A 20,898-nucleotide genomic window follows, 5' to 3' on the forward strand; every position below is an offset into this window, starting at 1 on the left:
GTTGCTCGTTCTTGTTTTAGACGATAAATTTGCATAATACGATAATAGAATTCTGCACAGTCTCATACATAGGCTTGGAAACCAACCCAGGAAAGGTTTTGCCAAATGCCATTTGGGGATTAATGTGCAATTAGTTGCTTCAATGCCCTCTGCTCTTTCTGCTGGACACTTTTTATACTACTGTAATAGAGTACAAAAGTGCCATGGGTTGGCAGTATTAGCAACTGATATCCTTTCCTGAGTGTTTTAGTGTTTCTCCTCCTGCAGTGACACCCCTAATTGTTTATGAAGAATTATTATATACTCTAGCAATTCCAAAGTAGGGGGAAAAAACCCTGTCCAATCACCGTAATACAAAATAATAGAAAACCACACGAAATGCAGTAATAAACATTCTGAATAATAGAAAATATATGAATAACCATATCTAGTTCAGTGCAGTGTAATGCCACAATGAGTAGAAATATTTCAGCATACATTTAAATTCCAATAGAGTTGCATCAACCTGCTATTCTTTATTTGTTGCATTTGTATACTGCTGAATCTGCAAAGATAACACTGCAGTTAATAAAAATAGTGGCCAACAGTGATAAAGCTAAAACATCCAAGTAAAATTAAAATGTCTGCAAAAAATATGAATAAATTTAAAATATGATAAATAACCATAATAGTGAGAAAGGACTAGAGAAAAAACACAAAATACAAATATCTGCAAATAGAATGACTGTGGCAAAAGAAAGCAATGATAGTACCAATAGTAATAAGCACCTTGGGTGCAATCCCATAGCAATTGAACCAGTATCAATTGAACATCATTGGCATTGACAAAATCACCATCTGTCAATTACAAAAGGCAGCTATACCTGAAACAGCTTACATCCTGCGACAATACCTTTACCACCATGAAACATCAACATCTGTCTATCTCTGGTCCTTGACAGGACTCGACAGGGATAAAAATGTCAAATCCAGTTTAAACATCTGGCCGACTGTGACCAATCACAAAAATGGAGCAATCACTAAAATTAATTATCATCTTGATATGCATCTCAGCTACTAATGAAGCAAACTTCAGTTCTAACAAGAGGCCATTCCATAAGATTAAAATCATGCAGCGATGAAATGCACTTGCAGTATCTTTGCTACCGGTTTGGGAATGTGAGCGCGCACGTGCCTCTTCCGTGCATGTACAGAGCCTTCTGTGCATGCGCAGAGAGTCAAAGACGGGATAAAATGACATCCCGGTGGGTGGGCAGAGCTTTCCGCTGCCAGCGCTTCGGTTCGTGCGGAATAGATTTCACACTGGAATCATGAACAATAAGCAACCACTTCTAACCTCCAAAGAAAATAGGGGACAATCTAAAACAATTCCCAGCATGAGTGCAGCATCAATTCTGACAGAAATGGACCAACTTTCTTATACACGAGATCCTATGAGTCCTTCGCAGTGTCATTCCCAATACTTTACTAATATTATCTCATGTGAAAACTAAAATCTTGTGAGAAGTGCTGCTCTCAATTGATTTTGGCCAGTTTATTTCATTTCGGGGTTCCCTAAACTCTGTTTATACTATTACATATTTGTTACAGAAAAGAATTAGCTTGGTTGGTCCCTTTGATGGATATTTATTGGTTTTGTAAAAATAGCATCAAGAGGCATTTTAAAGAGTTGAGTCAACAGCATCAACACACCTCATTTCCTGAAACAATTAGCTTTCTCCACAACCAGTAATTTTTAAAATCTGCCCTTGTCTACCTCTGTCTGAAAAAAAATATATAACTATGGTTAGGTAATACTTGGCCTTCCTTTGAATGATACCCTGTAATTATTTTTTAAATGAACTCTTCTTTCCCTTTTCCATCATCTCTGTGGATGGTACAAATTTGGCAGAATAATGGCAGGGACTGAAAGGCAGTTCAGAAAACTGGTTGATTCCAATGCTGTCTCTGAAATTAACCTGTGTTTCGGGTTTTTCTGCTTTTCCCCCCCTGATCATTGTCACAGATCAAAAAGATCATAGCCCAGTGTCCCAAAGAACAATGGATAACATAATCCTCATTTTTGCATTGCAATTGTTATCTGGTCACCGCAGCAGTACTTCATAGTAGATCTGCAGTTCTAAATTACATTTAAAGCAAGATCTTTGCATTTCTCACATTTCTGGTATGAAAGGCTCCATTATGTTAGTAAAACTATACGTTTCCTCTTAACAGAAAACTAGCTCTGAGTTTTGCCTGCCGCACTGGTTTTCTGTTCTGATTTGTTTCAGTAGGCAGGGCTGGCTGTACAAAGAGCTAGATTGAAGCAGGGATTGGGCAACAGATATTGGGAGCGGTACAGGAGAAAACCGTGTTATACACAGCCTGCCTTGTGCTCTTGAAGGTAGCCTCCTGTCTTAAGATGCAATGGGAAAATGTGTTCAGAAGAGATTGTGGAGCTGGGAAGAAAAGGAGGTGTAGCCAAACACTATTAACAATGAGCAGATGGATAATTTAGGATCAATCTAATTTAGAAAAAGGATGGTTAGCTCATTGATCCTGAAAAAAGCAGTTGAAATGATTCTCAGAGACCCTGCTTTAATGCACTTAAAATGAATGCTAGAATTCTGTCTTACTCAGCTTTCAAGATTTCAGCACCTTAAATGTTTTACCTTCTTAACAATAAATTAACTATTGTGATTCATAGTGAGCTCTCCTGCTGGGTTGCATTCTGCTGTTGGGACTTGATATTGTGCCATAATCATTGATAAACAATTACAGGTAGTCTTCGACTTACAACAGTTCACTTAGTGACTGTTCAAAGTTACAACGGTATTGAAAAAAAGTGACTTATGACTGTTTTTCACACTTATGACCATTGCAGCATCCCCATGGTCATGTGATTTACATTCAGATGCTTAAGAACTAACTCACATTTACGACAGTTGTATGCCCTGAGGTCATGTGATCCAGGGGTGAAATCCAGCAGGTTCTGGAGAACCGGTAGCGGAAATTTTGAATAGTTTGGAGAACCCGCAAATACCAGTTGGGGTGGGAATGGAGATTTTGCAATATCCTACCCCCAGGAGTGGGGAGGGAATGGGGATTTTGCAGTAGCCTTCCCCTGCCACGCCCACCAAGCCATGCCCAGAGATCCGGTAGTAAAAAAAATTGGACTTCACCACTGATGTGATCCCCTTTTGCGAACTTCTGACAAGCAAAGTCAATGGGGAAACCAGATTCACTTAAGAACCGTGTTCCTAATTTAACAATTGCAGTGATTCATTTAAGAGCTGTGGCAAGAAAAGTTGTAAATGGGACAAAGCTCACTTAACAAATTTCTCACTTGGCAACATAAATTTTGGGCTCAATTGTGATCATAAGTTGAGGACTACTTGTATTCATGCGAAACTCCCATCTTGAATTTTGCCCAGAAAACAAAATGAATTCCCTCAAAACTTTGGGAGGAATCTAGCAATAGGGGAACAGTCACAAATATTTTCTGTTTATTGATTGGAGCTCTGAAAACTCTTCTTCCATCTCCTGTTTTGCATTTGCGAACCAAACCGAAATTCACGCGGAAAATACCTTCCAACAAACTTACTTTCTTATGACAAGATGACAGACATAGGTGGTCCTCAACTTTTTTTTTTAATTATTTTTTTTATTTTTCAATATAATAATTCCATCTTCAATTGAACAGTGTGTCGTCCGGGTTACAGATACCTTTATAAAGTAATACTCAAAATTTACAGCAATATTCATTACTTTAACATTAATTCTATAACATTAAAATGATAATATTAAACATAATAATCATAATATTTGCTTCTCTCTCTTAACATATCAAAAATACATACGTGGTTCAAAAAAATGATAAAGCAGCACATTGACTTAAAACCAGTAATATTCTTGTTGGGGATTTTACCCGAAAAATATAATAAGGGGAATGTATATTTAATTATTCATATATTAACTGCAGCTAGAATCGTATTTGCACAAAATTGGAAAAGTGAAGAGATTCCCACAGATGAAAATGTGATTAGGAAAATATTAGAATGTGCAGAAATGAATAGACTAATGCTAGCAATCAAGGAATAAGAACAAACTGAATATTACATAACATGGGAAGAATTTTATCAATGGTTAGACAATAAAAACGGAAGTTAGAAACAGGGAAACAAAAGACCATTTTAACTAAGGTTAGTGAAATAAAAGTGGTCCTCAACTTACAATCCTTTGTTTAGTGACCATCGGAAGCTGTAGCAAAACTGATAAAAGGGACCGACAGCCAGTCCTCACACTTATTATTGCTGCAGCATCCCCATCGTCATATAACCAAAATTTAGGAATTTGGCAACACGCCAGTGTTTACAATGGTTGTAGAATCTGCGGTCATGCGATCACCATTTGCAACCTTCCCAGCCGGCTTCTGACAGGCAAAGTCAATGGGGGAAACTGGATTTGCTTAACAACTATAATGATTTGCTTAACAAACATGGCAAGAAAGGTCATGAAATTCACTTAACAGCTGTCTTGCTTAGGGATGGAAATTCTGGTTCTAACTGTGGTTTTAAGTCAAGGATTAACCTGCATGTAAGGAACTTAGTAAGACCACACCTAGAGTACTGCATTCAGTTTTGGTCACCACACTATAAAAAAGATGTTGAGGCTCTAGAAAAAGTGCAGAGAAGAGCAACCAGGATGATTAGGGGACTGGAGACTAAAACATACAATGAATGATTGCAGGAACTGGGCATGGCTAGTCTAGTGAAGAGACGGACCGGGGAGACATGATAGCAGTGTTCCAATATTTGAGGGGCTGCCACAGAGAAGAAGTCAAGCTATTTTCCAAGGCACCTGAAGGCCATACAAGGAATAATGGATGGAAACTGAACAAGGAGAAATTCAACCTAGAAATAAGGAGAAATTTTCTGACAGTGAGAACAATCAACCAATGGAACATCTTGCCTTCAGAAGTTGTGGGAGCTTCATCACTGGAAGCTTCCAAGAAGAGACCAGACTGCCATCTGTCAGAAATGGTATAGGGCCATGATGGCGAACCTGGGGCACGAAGAACTCTCTATGTGGGCATGCACATTGTTGCCAGCTGCTTTCTGGTTTCTGGCGTGCACATGCACACTGGTCAGCTGGTCTTCGCACGCCACAGCACCGGAAACCCAAAGACGAGCTGGCACGTATGTGCATCAGCCAGCTGGTGTTCAGGTTTCCGGCGCTCCAGCGTGTGCATGCATTCCAGTTTGGCCACTCAGTGCCGAAAAGGTTCGCCATCACTGGTATAGGGTCTCCTGCTTGGGTGGAGGGTTGGACTTGATGACCTGCAAGGTCCCTTTCGAACTCTGTTAATCTATACCTGAACTGAGACCAGTTCAGGACTTGCATATTTTGAAGTAAAGCGGAAAGAAATTTTGCCACGTTAATTTGCGAGGATCAAATTTCCAGGAAGAAAATCCATGTTAATTTGTAAGGTGTGAAAGTTGGATGTCCTGGCCCCATCTCACTTTTGAAGGTGTGCAACGGGGCAAGGGTATCCACCTTTTTCCTATTTTATCAGACTAGAAAAGCTCGTGCCATTAATAGTAGCCGCGGTAGCCAAGTTCCTTTTGTAGCACTTCCCGGACCAATTAAATCAGGGGTCTTCAACCTTGGCAACTTTAAGACTTGTGGACTTCAACTGAGGAACTCTGGGAGTTGAAGTCCACAAGTCTTAAAGTTGCCAAGGTTGGAGACCCCTGAACTAAATTACCTCACAAATCACACAATAAGCGTGACAAAAGAGATGCAATCTCTGTAACAAACCCCTTTGGCCATAAATATAAAGAAAGGGTTGAGAATCTGGCCATTTTGTGCAATTCCAGAAGTAAATAAATCTTCCCCCACTACCCAGGATTTATATCCAGAGAATTAATTAAAAAAACCAGACGTAAATCTGATGGAATGGAACTCTGCTCTGTTAAGAATCCATACATTTGCAGCTGAAAAATTTATTGTCTCTATTCTTTCTTTGATTTTTCCCTGTCCCCATTATTGGTGCCATAGGGCTACATTTTCTTCAGATGCATATGTGCAGAATGTAAGAAAAAGGGATCAGAGCCGCAGTTCAAATTGTGAGAGCTTGATACAGGCCCAGTCACAAAATGGCTGTTGTAGAAGACTTATTTTTCATAAAATAGGTCTAGGTAATCCTTGATTTGACTTACATTTGAACCTTGGCTTACAACAGTTCATTCAGTGACCGTTCGAAGTTACAATGGCACTGAGAAGGTGACTTATGATCGCTTTTCACACTTAGTGACCATTGCAATATCCCCATGGTCATGTGTTCAGAATTCATATACTTGGCCACTGACTCCTGTTTGTGACAATTGCAGTGTTCTGGGGTCATGTGATCACCTTTTTGAAAGCAAAGTCAATGGGGAAGCCAGGTTCACTTAACAACCATTAATTAACTTAACAACTGAAGTGATTCATTTAACAATTGTGGCAAGAAGGGTCGTAAAAAAAGGTCATAGAAAGATCACTTTCATTGCCTGACTAGGTGGCTCAGTGGCTAAGACACTGAGCTTGTCAGTCAGAAAGGTCGGCAGTTCGGCAGCCCGAATTCCTAATACAGGTCTCCTACGTGAGCAGGGGGTTGGACTAGATGACTTCCAAGGTCCCTTCCAACTCTGTAACTGTTAAAAATGGGACAAAGTTCACCTGACAAATGTTTTGCTTAGCAACAGAAATTTTGGGCTCAATTATGGTCATAAATCGAAGAAAACCTGTACTGTAAAATAGAGGGCATGGCCACTCACAAAATGCTGGTAGTCCTCAACTTATGGCCATTTGTTTAACAACTGTTTGAAGTTACAGCAACACTGAAAAAAAGTGATTTATCACCCATAATCAAAGTTTTGACCATCATACCACCCCTCTGGTCACATAATCACAATTTGTGACCTTCTCTGCTGGCTTCGCACAAGTAATATCAATGGGGGAAGGCAGATTCGCTTAATGACTGCCTGATTTGCTTAATGACTGTGATAAAAATGGTTGTAAAATCAGGACTACCTCTAACCATTTTACTGAAGATGAACTGGTTTCCTATCCTTCCAATAAGTGAGATTATATGTCCATTGTGACCCAAAGGTGCTTTTTCAGGAGGCAACTGGACTTTCTGGTTTTTTCTTTGAAGAGGTTTCGCTTCTTATCCAAGAAGCTTCTTCAGCTCTGAATGGATGGTGAGGAGAGCTGAAGTCAGAGCTGACGAAGCTTCTTGGATGAGAAATGAAACCCTTTCAAGGAAAAAAACAGAAAGTCCAGTTGCCTCCTGAAAAAGCACCTTTGGGACAACCATGACCTGGATAACTGACGTTTACATATCCATTTTAAAGCAAATATATATGATGCTAGAAATTGATACTTTGTTTTTCAGTTCACTAGATTTCTGGGGTTTTGGGGGTTTTTTTGGCTATGATAATGTTAAAATTATGTCACTGAAGATGGGATCTGGTGCTCACTAAAAGAAGTCTCTGGTGGTACATAGGTGCCTGAGATAGCACGTTGCCTACTCTACCTTAACAGAAAGAACAAAATTCCATCTTAATTCTGTGGTACTAAAATACAAGCTTGGAAGAAATAAACCACAATTTGGAATGTTAACATCCAATTGTAATTTGTTCCCATGTCCCTCAATGAGAACCAGATTGCGGGTTCCTTGGTGCGCTCTAAATTTCGTGGTTTTCTGCACTGATGATGTTATCTAGTGGGGTAATTAAATGTCTACGAGCAAGCCACCAAGCTCAGAGGGCACCAAGGACCCCACAGTTCAACCCTGAGCTACAAATATACTCTGCCATTGACACCCATATTCTTTCTAGAGGCCCATTATCCACAATGTGGTGCCCCCCCCTATATCTTGAACCCCAGTTCTCATCCTTCCATCCTTGTGTTATGATGATGAGAATTGACGACCAACTGTCCTGAGCGACCTCAGGCTGGGAAAGATAGGCCTAAACCCTGTAGCTGACAGAGAACAATTCTACCGTGCACTTTACGTGTCTTTTTCAACCTACGTCAGTGGTGGGTTTCAATTTTTTTTACCACTGGTTCTGTGGCCGTGGCTTGGTGGGCATGGCGTGGCTTGGTGGGTGTGGCTTGGTGGGTGTGGCAGGGGAAGGATACTATAAAATCTCCATTCCCTTCCCAATCCAGGGGAAGTTTATTGCAAAATCCCCATTTCCTCCCAATCAGCTGGGACTCGGGAGGCAGAGAATAGATGGTGGCGGGGCCAGTCAGAATTTTTACTACCGGTTCTCCGAACGATTCAAAATTTCTGCTACCGGTTCTCCAGAACTGGTCAGCACCTGCTGAAACCCACCTCTGGCCTACGTCATCCTCTTTGGGAATTCGCAGACAAAATACATGGTGAGGTGGCATTCCGTATCATTCCATTTCCCAGTGCTGAGCATCTCCACACAGTCCTCATTCCCTTGGGTGTCCTGAGGCGCTCCTTCCTTCCAATTGCTGTAGCTTTGCAATGGTGTATGGTCCGCGTACATGAACTGGCCTTCCTTCTCTATGTCATTCAGCCCTATGAAGACTCGGAAGAAACCACTCTGGGAGACGTAATCCGAAATCACTGTGTTAGCGGCTTCATCCTTCGGCATCGCTAAGATTCCTTCTCGAATCCTGCAGTGAGCGAGGGCTTCCCTATAGTTCTTCTCTTCCTGAACAATGTAGTAGTATTTTTCGTTTGTTTCTCTGATGCCTGCTAACACTGGTAGAAAGAGAAATAAATAAAAAAAAACTGGTATGTTTTTTTTTTAAAAAAACAATAGCTATTTCATGATGTTTAAGTCTATAAATAAAGGTAAAGGTTCCCCTCGCACATATGTGCTAGTCGTTCCCAACTCTAGGGGGCAGTGCTCATCTCCGTTTCTAAGCTGAAGAGGCAGCGCTGTCCGAAGACGTCTCCATGGTCATGTGGCCGGCATGACTTAAACGCCAAAGGCACACAGAACGCTGTTACCTTCCCACCAAAGGTGGTCCCTATTTTTTCTACTTGCATTTTTTACGTGCTTTCGAACTTCTAGGTTGGCAGAAGCTGGGACAAGTAACGGAAGCTCACCCCGTTATGCGGTGCTAGGGATTCGAACCGCTGAACTGCCGACCTTTCGATCGACAAGCTCAGCATGTTAGCCCCTGAGCCACCGCGTCCCTGTTTAAGTCTATAAATACGGATGTGTATATATATATATATATATATATATTGCATTTATATCCCGCCCTTCTCCGAAGACTCAGGGCGGCTTACATTATGTTAAGCAATAGTCTTCATCCATTTGTATACTATATACAAAGTCAACTTATTGCCCCCCAACAATCTGGGTCCTCATTTTACCTACCTTATAAAGGATGGAAGGCTGAGTCAACCTTGGGCCTGGTGGGACTTGAACCTGCAATATTGCAAGCAGTTGCTGTTAATAATAGGCTGCATTAGCCTGTTTAAGTCTATAAATACGGATGTGTATATATAAACATGGAAGACGCCTGGTGGTGCAGTGGTTACAGTGCAGTACAGGTAATCCTCAACGTAGGAACACAATTGAGCCCCAAATTTATACTGCTAAGTGAGATATTTGATAAATGAGTTTTGCCCCATTTTATGACTTTTCTTGTCACATTTGTTAAGTGAATCACCGCAGTTGTTAAGTTAAGAATGTGGTTTTTAACTGAATCTGGCTTCCCCATCGACTTTACTTTCAGAAAATGACAAAAAAGGCCTGACCCTAGAGTATTGCAACCATCATAAATGTGAGTCAGTTGCCAAGCATGATCATGTGACCGTGGGGATGCTTCAATGGTCATAAGTGTGAAAAGGGGCCATAAGTCACCTTTTTTCAGTGCTGTTGTAATTTTGAACAGTCACTAAGTGAACTGTTGTAAACTGAGGACTACCTGTATTGCAGTTTAACTCTGCCCACAGCCTGGAGTTTGATCCTGAACGGGGTCAAGATTGGCTCAGCTTTCCATCCTTTCGAGATTGGTAAAAGGAGGACCTAGATTGTTGGGGGCAATATGCAAATAATGTATCTACATTACAAACTGCCCAGAGAGTGCTGTAGAATAGAATAGAATAGAATAGAATAGAATAGAATTTTATTGGCCAAGTGTGATTGGACACACAAGGAATTTGTCTTGGTGCATATGCTCTCAGTGTACATAAAAGAAAAGATACGTTCATCAAGGTACAACATTTACAACACAATTGATGATCAATATTGTATACTGTAAAACATTATGGGAAAGGTTATAAGCTTAATAGAGACGCAGTGGCTCAGGGGCTAGGACGTTGAGCTTATCGATCGAAAGGTCGGCAGCTCAGCGGTTCGAATCCCTAGTGCTGCCATGTAACGGGGTGAGCTGCCATTACTTGTCCCAGCTTCTGCCAACCCAGCAGTTTCGAAAGCACGTAAAAATGCAAGTAGAAAAAATAGGGACCACCTTTGGTGGGAAGGTAACAGCGTTCCGTGCGCCTTTGATGTTGAGTCATGCTGGCTACATGACCACGGAGACGTCTTCGGACAGCGCTGGCTCTTTGGCTTTGAAACGGAGATGAGCACTGCCCCCTAGAGTCAGCAACAACTAGCATGTATGTGCAAGGGGAACCTTTACCTTCACTTTTATATAAGCTTAAATGCTATGGCTATGGCTAAGCACAAATTGGATACAGGAAATATGTTTTTGAGTTTGTAGCACATCTCTAGCTAAGAATGTCCTGCACCCTGATAATTTATCTTAGTAATTCTGCCCTCAAACTCTGCCATTTCATAGATAGAAGTCCGCCCATATCCCTTTGCTATATATTCTCTATTTTCTTGGGGGGCAAAAAGCATATCCTTAATTTATTAACTACCTTCTTCTCTTCCTAACCATCAATTCTGATTAGTTTTTTATTGAAAGTTCATATCCAGTATGCCACCAAAAATGGGCAGTTTCCCCCTGAATTTTAATGGCACGGTCCTTGAGGGATTTGGGCACTTCTGCACAATTTCCAGGCGGTCCCACTTGAACCCCCAATTTAAATGCTTAAATGCAACAAAAGCTAAGGATATGAAACCTACCATTCTTTACGAAGGTAATGGAATTTTTGAGTCGAGCCACGTTGATGTCCAGTTGTCCGACAACTTTGCGATATTTCCCACAATCACAGACACCACCTAACTCAGTATAAATATAGAAACATTAATTATCAAGATGAATAACATGATGCTATGAGATTTGGGTCCGAAGCAATTTTAATGAGTCCTATCTAGTTCCTCTTCCATCTTAATAATATGTTAAGCGTAGTTCTTTATTATATTTATGTATCTCAATGTTTCACAAATAATTCAAAATCTACAGATATTGCTTGTCCTCAAAATAAAGAAGGCCTTAAGTTGAGTTGGTGATGTCAGAGGAATTGTCTTGGCATTACAGATAGTTCTAGCTTACTGACTACCTTGTACAGCAACTGCTTGCAATTACAACAATGATGAAAAAACAAATTTGCAACACTGGTCCTTGCATTTATGACCTTCACAGGCATGGAAAGCAAAGAAAAACTGAAGTAAAGATCATAAGCACAGTTACGATTTCACTTAGCAAACTCTTTGCTTAATGACCGACTTGCCAGTCCCAGTTGTGATCACTAAATGAGGACTTTCTGTATTGTGGAAATGTTTGCCATTATCTTCTGCTGGGGCTTATTTTGAGTTCCAGAACTAACCTATTACAACCCGGAGGCAATTCTGTTGCTGCTTGTATTTTGCAAAGTAGGAGAGGCCAAAAGAAGTTGAATTTGATCCTATATTGAAGTAAGAGGGAAGTTGAGGTTGTTAACTGTTCATTTCTAGATAATCTCCCTTGAAAATGAACCACATCATCTATATGCACTAAGTATTTTATTCTACTTTCCCCCCCCAAAAAAATCTGGTAGATTTATGGGAGTTAACAATATCATAAAAAGTAGAGTTTCTTGGGGACAATATTAATATTACTACAGCTAGAAAAGTGCTTTCCCCAAATTGCTTAGATGCATTGACATTCAATAGCTACATTCACGTGACTGCATTTTGAGATGTTTTTGCTGAAAATATCAGAATTTACTTCTGATTTTCAGGAAAACAGGCCCATAATGAACACTGCAAAAAATGTAAAATGAGGTCGGTTACAGCCATCATTGGTCCCTAAGTCAAGGACTAACTGTAAAAAGCAATCATTTGGGCAAGATGGTGATCGTTTGACCGATGCTGGCTGGGGAATTCTGGGAGTTGAAGTCCACACCTCTTCGGATGCCCGAGGTTGGGAAACACTGGATCAAAAAAACTTACTAAACCAGCTGGCTTTGCGTCCCTTGCTAAGACACAAAAACCAAGCCAAAGTTAAAATTAACCAGGCTTATCTTGTTGTATGAACACATCTGCTGTTTTTCTTTAACTCATTAAGTATGTTGAATGAATACAGTCATTGGGTGTAACATTAAAAACGTTTTTTTTAATCTACATTTTTCATAAAAATTTAATTAAATGAAAATGGCTGAGGGCAGAGGGCTGGATCATCATGGCATTTTAATTGGCACAGGCCTAATTCTTTGACTGAAATGGACTGTACCATTTCAAAGCGCAGGCAAGACTTTATTCTTTCCCTTCAAACAATCCCTTGGTCAACAAAATTTGAATCGGAGAGCTGGACTGTGCCCTTGGCTACCTCTTATGGGGCTGTTTTGAACATAGCAATCCTACCTCTAGCTTAAGAAAACACTGTTTATTAAGAACGTTTTCAGAAAATTGGCTTTTTATAGGTAGTTCTTGACCTAGGACCAGGGGTGGGCTTCAAAAATTTTAGCAAGGGGTTCTCTACCTGGTTGCTGGGTGGGCGGGGCCATGGTGGGTGTGGCCTAGTCAGCCTCCTGCACCACGGTGGAGGGGGTGTTTTTGCCCTCCCCGGGCTCCAGAGGCTTTCCTTGAGCATCCAGGAGGGCAAAAACAGCCTCCCCAGGCTCCAGAGGCTCTCTGGAGGCCAGAAACAGGCCTGTTTTCAGCCTTCCTGAACTTCCAATAGGTCTGTTTTTCACCCTCCCTGAGCCTTCGCACGTGCCCTGCACTTACCTGCATCCAAAATGGGCTGCATGGGGATTCCTGGGAGGGGAGGGGAGGGGCAGGGTGGGCAGAGACAACCAGGAGTGGGATTTGGGGGTTTATTTACGAGTTTTTTGTTTTTTTTGCAGTGGTTGTTAAGTGAAACAATGGTTCGTTATGGATCAGTTTTTCTGAAAATCAGAAGTAAATGCCAGTTTTCAGCAATTACATGATAAAGTGCAGCCATGTGACTGCTGGGAGATTGGATCTTCATAACCCAGTTGTAAATACTCTTGGGGAAGTCTGTCGTAACTTCAAAGAGTCACTGAGCCACTGATCATAAATAAAGGACTATCTGTACGTTCGAAGCACTTCTGTTTAAAAACTTGCCTGCCTAACTACTCTAACCAGAAGTAGCCTGGCCAATTAAACCCGACAAAGAAAAACTGTTTGTGATTCCATATTTTGGGGAGGTCTGCGGAGGGTAGGAAGGGAAATGAAACAAGGAGGCGCTGCTTTTCCTCCAGGAGAGAGCAGGTTAACCGCCTCCTTATCTCAACTTAATCCCAAACATATTACATATTGCATACATATCACCATATTACATAAAAGATGTTTTAGAAAAAGTGCGAAGAAGCGCAATTAAGATGATTGAAGGGTTTGGCTAGTCTAAAGAAAAGAAGGACCGGGGGCTGCCACACAGGGTGTGTGTGTCAATTTATTTTCCAAAGCACCAGAAGGCGAGACAAGAAACAATAAATGGAAACTAATCAAGGAGAGAAGCAACCTGGAATTAAGGAGAAACTTCCTAACAGTTTTTTTTTAATTTGCATTTATATCCCGCCCTTCTCTGAAGACTCAGGGCGGCTTACATTATGTTAAGCAATAGTCTTCATCCATTTGTATATTATATACAAAGTCAACTTATTGCCCCCAACAATCTGGGTCCTCATTTTACCTACCTTATAAAGGATGGAAGGCTGAGTCAACCTTGGGCTTGGTGGGACTAGAACCTGCAGTAATTGCAGGCAGCTGTGTTAATAACGGACTGTCTTACCAGTCTGAGCCACAGAGGCCCCTAGTGAGGACAGTGAGACAATTAACAGGACAGTGAGGACAATTAACCACTGGAACAGCTTGCCTTCAGACGCTTCATTGCTGGAGGTTTCTAAGAAGAGACTGGACAGTCACTTGTCTGAAATGGTGTTGGATTTCCTGATTGAGCAGAAGACCTCCAAGCTCCCTTCCAGCTCTATTCTGATTCATGGATATTTCAGAAGCTTATAAAGACAGTGTTCTTCCAGAGATGTTTCATCACGCCCACTTCATCGCTGTTTTTTTTTTTTTAATTCCCACTGATTTTAGTTCTCAGTTTAGCTTACAGTCCTTGGACGACTGAGCTATCTGTCAGGTCTGATTCGGTTTAGTTTATCGGAGATCAGCCAACGTTGGCTGGTACTGCCATCTGCTGTGATGGTGATAGGACATGCTAGGATAATAAAACACATTTCCTTGCCCTCTGGATCAACATTGCTAGGGTAGGCAGTGACCACAACTTGATTATCTCTGATCTGGAAGTCAACAAAGGCATCAGAAATGCAAAAGAAGGACCAACAATGCGTACCTGCTTTACCCTTCCCTCCTGCGCCTCCAGATTCACCCTTTATTCCTTTGTCACCTGAATAAAGAAGAAAATACATTGCCTTCAAATGGAAAGTCGCAGGCACATTCACAAAACGGGTCTTGAGCGCATAGGTGGGATGGACAAGGCAAATAGTTCAATTTTCATATGTTGGATTAAGTTCTACGGAATACAGGCAGTCCTTGATTTAGTTGGTTTAGTGACTGTTCAAAATTACAATGACATGGACCATTTTCCACACAACTGTTGCAGCATCCCCATGGTCACATGATCAAGGTTTGGGTGCTTTGGAATTGGTGTGTATTTATCATAGTTGCACTATCGGCTCAGCTGTGATTATTAGAGCCTTTTTTTTACCTTTTAAAAGCATTTTTTACAACCTATTCCTACCATTTGGGTGGGAAAAGCGAGTGAGCCAGAAAGAAGTGGCAAGCGGCCAAGCAGAGAAGCAGGTGATTGGGTGGGCATGGGCAAGGTGGGGGGGACAGGGATTTTTGCTACCGGTTCTCCGAACCACCTGCCGCCATCGCTACCGGATCGGCTGATCCGGTCCGAATCGGGAGCATTTCACCCCTGAATATACCTAATTCAGGTAGGTTATGCATTTCACTTTTGGAATGAGGAATTTTTTTGCAGGTTTTGGAGGCACTTAAGGATATTATGGATAAATGGGAATTCTGAAAGTGGAAGTGGTTTTGTTGTTGTTGTTGTTGTTAATGGGATTGCAGTATATAGGAGGTGCAGTACACAGGGGGTTTAACTTTCCTTCTCTCGCTGCATTTTAGGAGAATCCATCCCTAGTTGCTATTAGCCCCTGGCCGGATAAAAAGCTCAGTGGGACTTCTGTTTTTAAAGGAAAAGAGATACTTTTCAATAGGACAATTGGAGAGGAAAGAAGGCAATCTTCTGCATTTCTGCATTGTTTGCAGTGGAGAAGAGTACAAATGTTTATAATTCTGCATTTGCTACCATATTCAGCCAGTGGGAGGAAAGATTATATATGTGATGGCTGCCACCTCCATCTCCACCTCCATATGTTTCCTGTAACAAACTCAGTCTTTCTATTCTTATTTTTGTTTTTTCCCCCCCAATCTGCTTTGCATTACACATATCTTCCACAGTTGGTGAAGAAACTGAAACCAAAAAGAGGTAGGGCATTTAAATAGCAAAAGCCTGAAATTTGCTTCCAAATCAACCGTGACATTTTCAGCAAAGAAGAAACATAAACTTTTGCAATCTCTGGATTTAAATATTCCTGGGAATCTGTGAGGAGATCTCAAACATGTCATACATTGCAACAATATTTCTAAGTTGGAAGAGTTCTGCAAGGAAAAGTTAGAAAATATACAACTAAGAGTAAAAAGAGAGAGAGAGAGAGAGAGAGAGAGACCTTGATGAACGTATCTTTTCTTTTATGTACGCTGAGAACATTTGCACCAAGACAAATTCCTTGTGTGTCCAATCACACTTGGCCAATAAAAATTCTATTCTATTCTATTCTATATTTGGATAAAAAAAAAAATGAAAAAGTTGTTGCCAATTTAGATAATGCCCCTGGAGCATTTTTATTCTACAAACATCTGAGAATTGCATAGAAATGTTCTATGAATGTTCGTGAATGTGTAAGTGAACTTGATAATGTCCGCCTACTCATAACATGATTTCCCAAATGCCTATTTGTTCTGACCTAGGCTTCCTTAGAAATTAAACAGCACAATCTTAGTCCTGGCAAACCTCTTTGATTCATATGGCTGTGAATTATTGTCATTCCCAGTCCGAAAGGCTTCTCAAACAGTCTTTCAGGGGAATGTTTATAAACACCCACTTTATCTCCGTTGGAATGCTGCCAGAGAACTAATTGCCAAACGCAGGGCAAGGCCAAATTTAGCACAGAGTCAAACAGAACTTTTCAAAGCTTTAACCAACCAGATGAACTAATTGCTTCCTGCAAAAGCTCATGTCCTTTTCACTCCTCTTTAAAGTCTTACGGGAGGGGCCAATCATCTCCAAGCCTTACTCCCAAGTCGACCCTGTTTTCTTAATTGTTCTTGTCTTCTGGCAGCTCTGCGCATGGGCACACTGGGAATGCATGGCCACACTTGCCTCGTTGATGTCAGACTCTGGAGGCAGCAAAGAACTACCAGATGGCCTTGGCCTCCTTTCTGCCTCTGACTCAGGGCCCTCATCCGAGCCTTCCCCAGACTCCAGGACTGGCCCACATTCCTTCCCAACCTCCTCACTGTCCGAATCTGTTGCCAGCTCTGCTGGCTGCTGGTGGGCCACAACACTATTAGCCAAGCTCCCAACAGAGCTGCATTAAGTTTGATTAGCCAACTCTAAAATTCCTGCTTCCATAGGGAAATCCCATATCCACACTTCTGTTCCCTTCAAAATAAAGTTGACAATGTAGTTTTCAGGAGGTGTGGTTGATAAGGATGTACCGAAGGACATATCTGTTCAAGCGGGATGCAGAAACTTGGCTAGATTGAGAATTTTCATTAATCTTACTGGAAAGGATGGGGCTTGAATCTATGACCATCTCCATTTGCACCCCAATAAGGCTGCCTCCAAAATAAATTTGACCCTGGAGTTTCCAGGATGTGTGGTTGATAGGGATGGACTGAAGAGGATGTAGGAACTTGGATAGATTGACTGAGACTTTTATTAATCTTACTGGAAAGGATGGGGATTGAACCTATGACCTTCTGCATTTGCATCCCAATGAGTTACAGTTGTCCCAGCACAGACTAGGAAGGTCCTATCCTTGATTGGGATCTGAGAAGACTGCAACTCAGTGCTGGACTCCTCTTCATTGATGCCTGATGAAGAGATCTCTGACCTTTCTTCTGCTTTTTACATTTTTCAGCATTTGGTGACATGAACCCAAGTGTGTCAAACACTTGTTTTGAAATAAGCCCTTTAAGTGTTTTTTTTCTCCTTCTTCCACGTACTTTGCTCTTGCATTTCATTTAGAGTGCAGACTCTAAATTATAATGAACTCAGCAGAGAGCATTATTGAGGAAAACTGAAATGCATGGTTATGACGAACTTTTCCAGAAACATAGACAATACCACAAAGATTCTGAATGGGTTCATGTTGGTAGCCATGGAACGGGAAGCATAAGTTAACAGTACTTGTGTTTTGAAAATAAAAGCCTTTGGTTTCATTTGGACACATAAATAGCAAGTGTTTTTTTGATTTTATACTGAGGTTTACCATCCAGTGAAGATGTGATAGAATAGAATTATTTTGATCAGTTAATACTTACCTTTTCTGCCAATTGGTCCGATTTTACCTATCATTCCTTGTTCACCAATATCTCCAATTGTTCCTTTGTCTCCTGAATCAGAAATACAATAAATAGGAGTTTGTTTCATTGAGTCTCAGAGCACAATTTAATTGTATTTTAAGGTAATGCACATTAATCAAACTAGGGTCCTTACTATTTAGTAAGGCTGTATTACTACTATACTTCTCATCTTTCCTATTACCTATCTCCTTTTCTACTTATTACTATAACTTTGTTGCTTCTATCTTTATGATTTATATTTTTTAAATTTGGTTTTCTAGTATGATTTATGTTGATTGCTTATTTAATATCCTATGACTATCACTAAATGTTGCATCTTATGATTTATGATGAATGTATTTGTATGATGTCTATGATTATGATTTATCATTTATAGCTTTTATATAGACTGAAACCTTATGCACCGAAGACAAATTCCTTGTGTGTCCAATCACACTTGGCCAATAAAGAATTCTATTCTATTCTATTCTATTCTATTCTATTCTATTCTATTCTATTCTATTCTATTCTATTCCATTCCATTCTTGTAAAGGGCCAGGAATTATAGAGGTTGAAGCCTAAGATAGGAAAGAGTTCTTTAAATCAGAGGTTTCCAAGCTTGGCAACTTTATGATTTGTATACTTCAACTCCCAGAATTCCATGCTGGCTGAGGGATTCTGGGAGTTGAAATCCACAAGTTGTAAAGTTGCCGAGCTTGGAGAGTCCTTCTTTAAATAATTTCCATTAGAGAATGGTAAGAGCAATAGCACTTAGACTTACAACCCGCTTCACAGTGCTTGACAGCCCTCTCTAAGTGGTTTACAGAGTCAACCTATTGCCTCCCACATTCTGAGTCCTCATTTTAACAACCTCAGAAGGAAGGAAGGCTGAGTCAACCTTGAGCCGGTGAAATTCGAACTGCCGGCAGCAGTCAGTCAGCAGAAGTAGCCTGTAGTACTGCATTCTAACCACTGTGCTACCACAATTTGTGTGTCCCCCATCTCATTTCTGCCATATTCCAGAAGTATTTACCAGGTTGCCCTAAGAGAGAAGATGCCGGACTAAGATAACCATGTTCTAATCTAGCACTTCTCCATTAAGAGGAGACGTATGTAGCTATGAAATGGTCAAAGTTTTCCCTTCTAACTGGACATCAAAGGAGGAGGGTTGTATTAGTTTGTGAAAGCAAAACATAGACTATAGAGTCATAGGCTGGAAGGGATCTAAGAGGTCTCCTATTCCAACCCTGCTGCTCAAGGCAGGAGTTTACACCATCCCAGTCAAATGATTGTCCAGTTTGTTTTTGAAAACCTTCAGCGATGGAGCACTCACAACTCTAGGAGGCAAGCTATTCCACTGATTAATTGTTCTCACTGTCAGAAAAGTTCTTCTTAGTTCTAGGGTGGACTTTTCTTTAACGAGCTTCCACCCATTACTTCTTGTCTTCCCTCTGGTGCTTCGGGGAATAAGTCAGTCCCCTCTTCTCTGTGATAGCCTCTCTAGTTTCTGGAAGACAGTTATCATGTCTCCCCTAATCCTTCTCTTTGATAGGATAAACATACTGTATTTTTCGGAGTATAAGACACTCTGGACTATAAAATTCACCTACCTTTTTTTGGTGAGGAAAACAAGAAAAACAAATCCCAGCAATTTTGCCTCGTTGCAGCAAACAGCAAATAGCCTGTTTTACTTTCATTTTTGTTTTCAGCATTGCTTGATTAGCACAAGAAAAAAAAAATCTGCTCCCAGCAATTTACCTCCTTGTAGCAAGCAGGAGAGGCCACGCAGCAATCCCTGCAGCCTGAAACAGCTGAGAGTCGGGAGGCTGATCCAAGGGACAATCAATTTGTGCTAATTAGGCTGTGCTGAAGCTGAAATGGGCTGTTTCTTCTTGCTGCTTGCTGCAAGGAGGTAAATTGCTGGGAGGCAGAGGCCAAAGGGTGGAGGCCAGTGAGTGGGAGGGGCTACTAATACGGTACCTGCAGAGAGGCCTACTAGGCCCAAAACAGGGGGCAGAGGGGTCATGTGCACATGCGTAGGGGGGCGTGGGGAGCAAGGGGGGGTCTTGTGTGCATGCCCAGTGGGTGGCCACATTGCATTATGGGTGCCGTCTCTTTCGTATGCACACGCAATGAGAAAAAGGTTAGCCATCACTGATCTAGAGGATTAGAATAGCACCTTTTCCAAGTCCCCATTTTTTTTAAAAAAAAATTGTCACATACTCTTTTTCTACTCCACTTAAAAGGTGTTGCATATGCTTTTCTTGTCCATTCCAACAGACTGGAGCCCCTTTTGAAGAGAGTTTGACTTTGATTTGTCTCCATTAATGTACCCTGCTGAGCTGTCAGGTAACAGATGGCTGTCTCCCCCTTCCTTTGCACTCTTATAGGAAAAAAAAAACAAAACCCAACATGACATTTCCAAGCTTATCTGCATCACTCAAAACTCCCTGCTGAGATGCTTGTAGGAGTTATGTTTTGGTCTGAAAAAATATTCTTAAATGATGACTAAGAAAAAAAAATATATCATTAGATGTACCGGTATATGCAACTCCCTCAGTGTTATTCTTATACACTGATGGGTAAGATATGCATGTCAACAGAGTAATTAAGAACCTCTAAAAAAAAAACTCAGTTGGATTAAACCCTATATAGACCAGCATTCTGGGTCATACAGTGACAATTAGATACACCTGGGAAGCTCACAAGTTTGAACTCAGATTGAAAGTCCCCTTTCATTTTGTTTCCAAGCAACCAGTATTTTGAGCCAACCGTTGATGATTCTGAAGGTAATAAATAGAGCGGTACAATACTTTGGATTTGATTCCTCTGCATTCTGGGAAAAGATACAGCTACTTCCAAA

The 20,898-nt window shown here is 40.9% G+C and overlaps 1 protein-coding gene across 3 annotated transcripts in view; it reads right to left on the reverse strand.

Moving 5' to 3' along the window:
* Window positions 1-25: 25 nt before the first annotated feature.
* COLEC10 (collectin subfamily member 10) overlaps window positions 26-20,898 on the reverse strand; it is a 39,335-nt gene continuing 18,462 nt past the window's right edge. Inside the window, exons 3-7 of one of the 3 annotated variants that reach the window (XM_058174930.1) lie at window positions 18,015-18,086; window positions 14,728-14,781; window positions 11,109-11,204; window positions 8,363-8,761; window positions 26-4,892 (exon numbers count right to left, since the gene is read on the reverse strand). In XM_058174930.1, the coding sequence (XP_058030913.1) occupies window positions 8,370-8,761; window positions 11,109-11,204; window positions 14,728-14,781; window positions 18,015-18,086 (614 nt within the window). In that variant the 3' untranslated portion in view covers window positions 26-4,892; window positions 8,363-8,369. Of the gene's footprint in view, window positions 4,893-7,238; window positions 8,762-11,108; window positions 11,205-14,727; window positions 14,782-18,014; window positions 18,087-20,898 lie in introns of those variants that run through there. The other 2 variants (XM_058174931.1, XM_058174929.1) reach the window with 2 other exon arrangements.

The sequence above is a fragment of the Ahaetulla prasina genome, chromosome 3, assembly GCF_028640845.1.
Source record: "Ahaetulla prasina isolate Xishuangbanna chromosome 3, ASM2864084v1, whole genome shotgun sequence".
Classification (NCBI taxonomy): domain Eukaryota; kingdom Metazoa; phylum Chordata; class Lepidosauria; order Squamata; family Colubridae; genus Ahaetulla; species Ahaetulla prasina.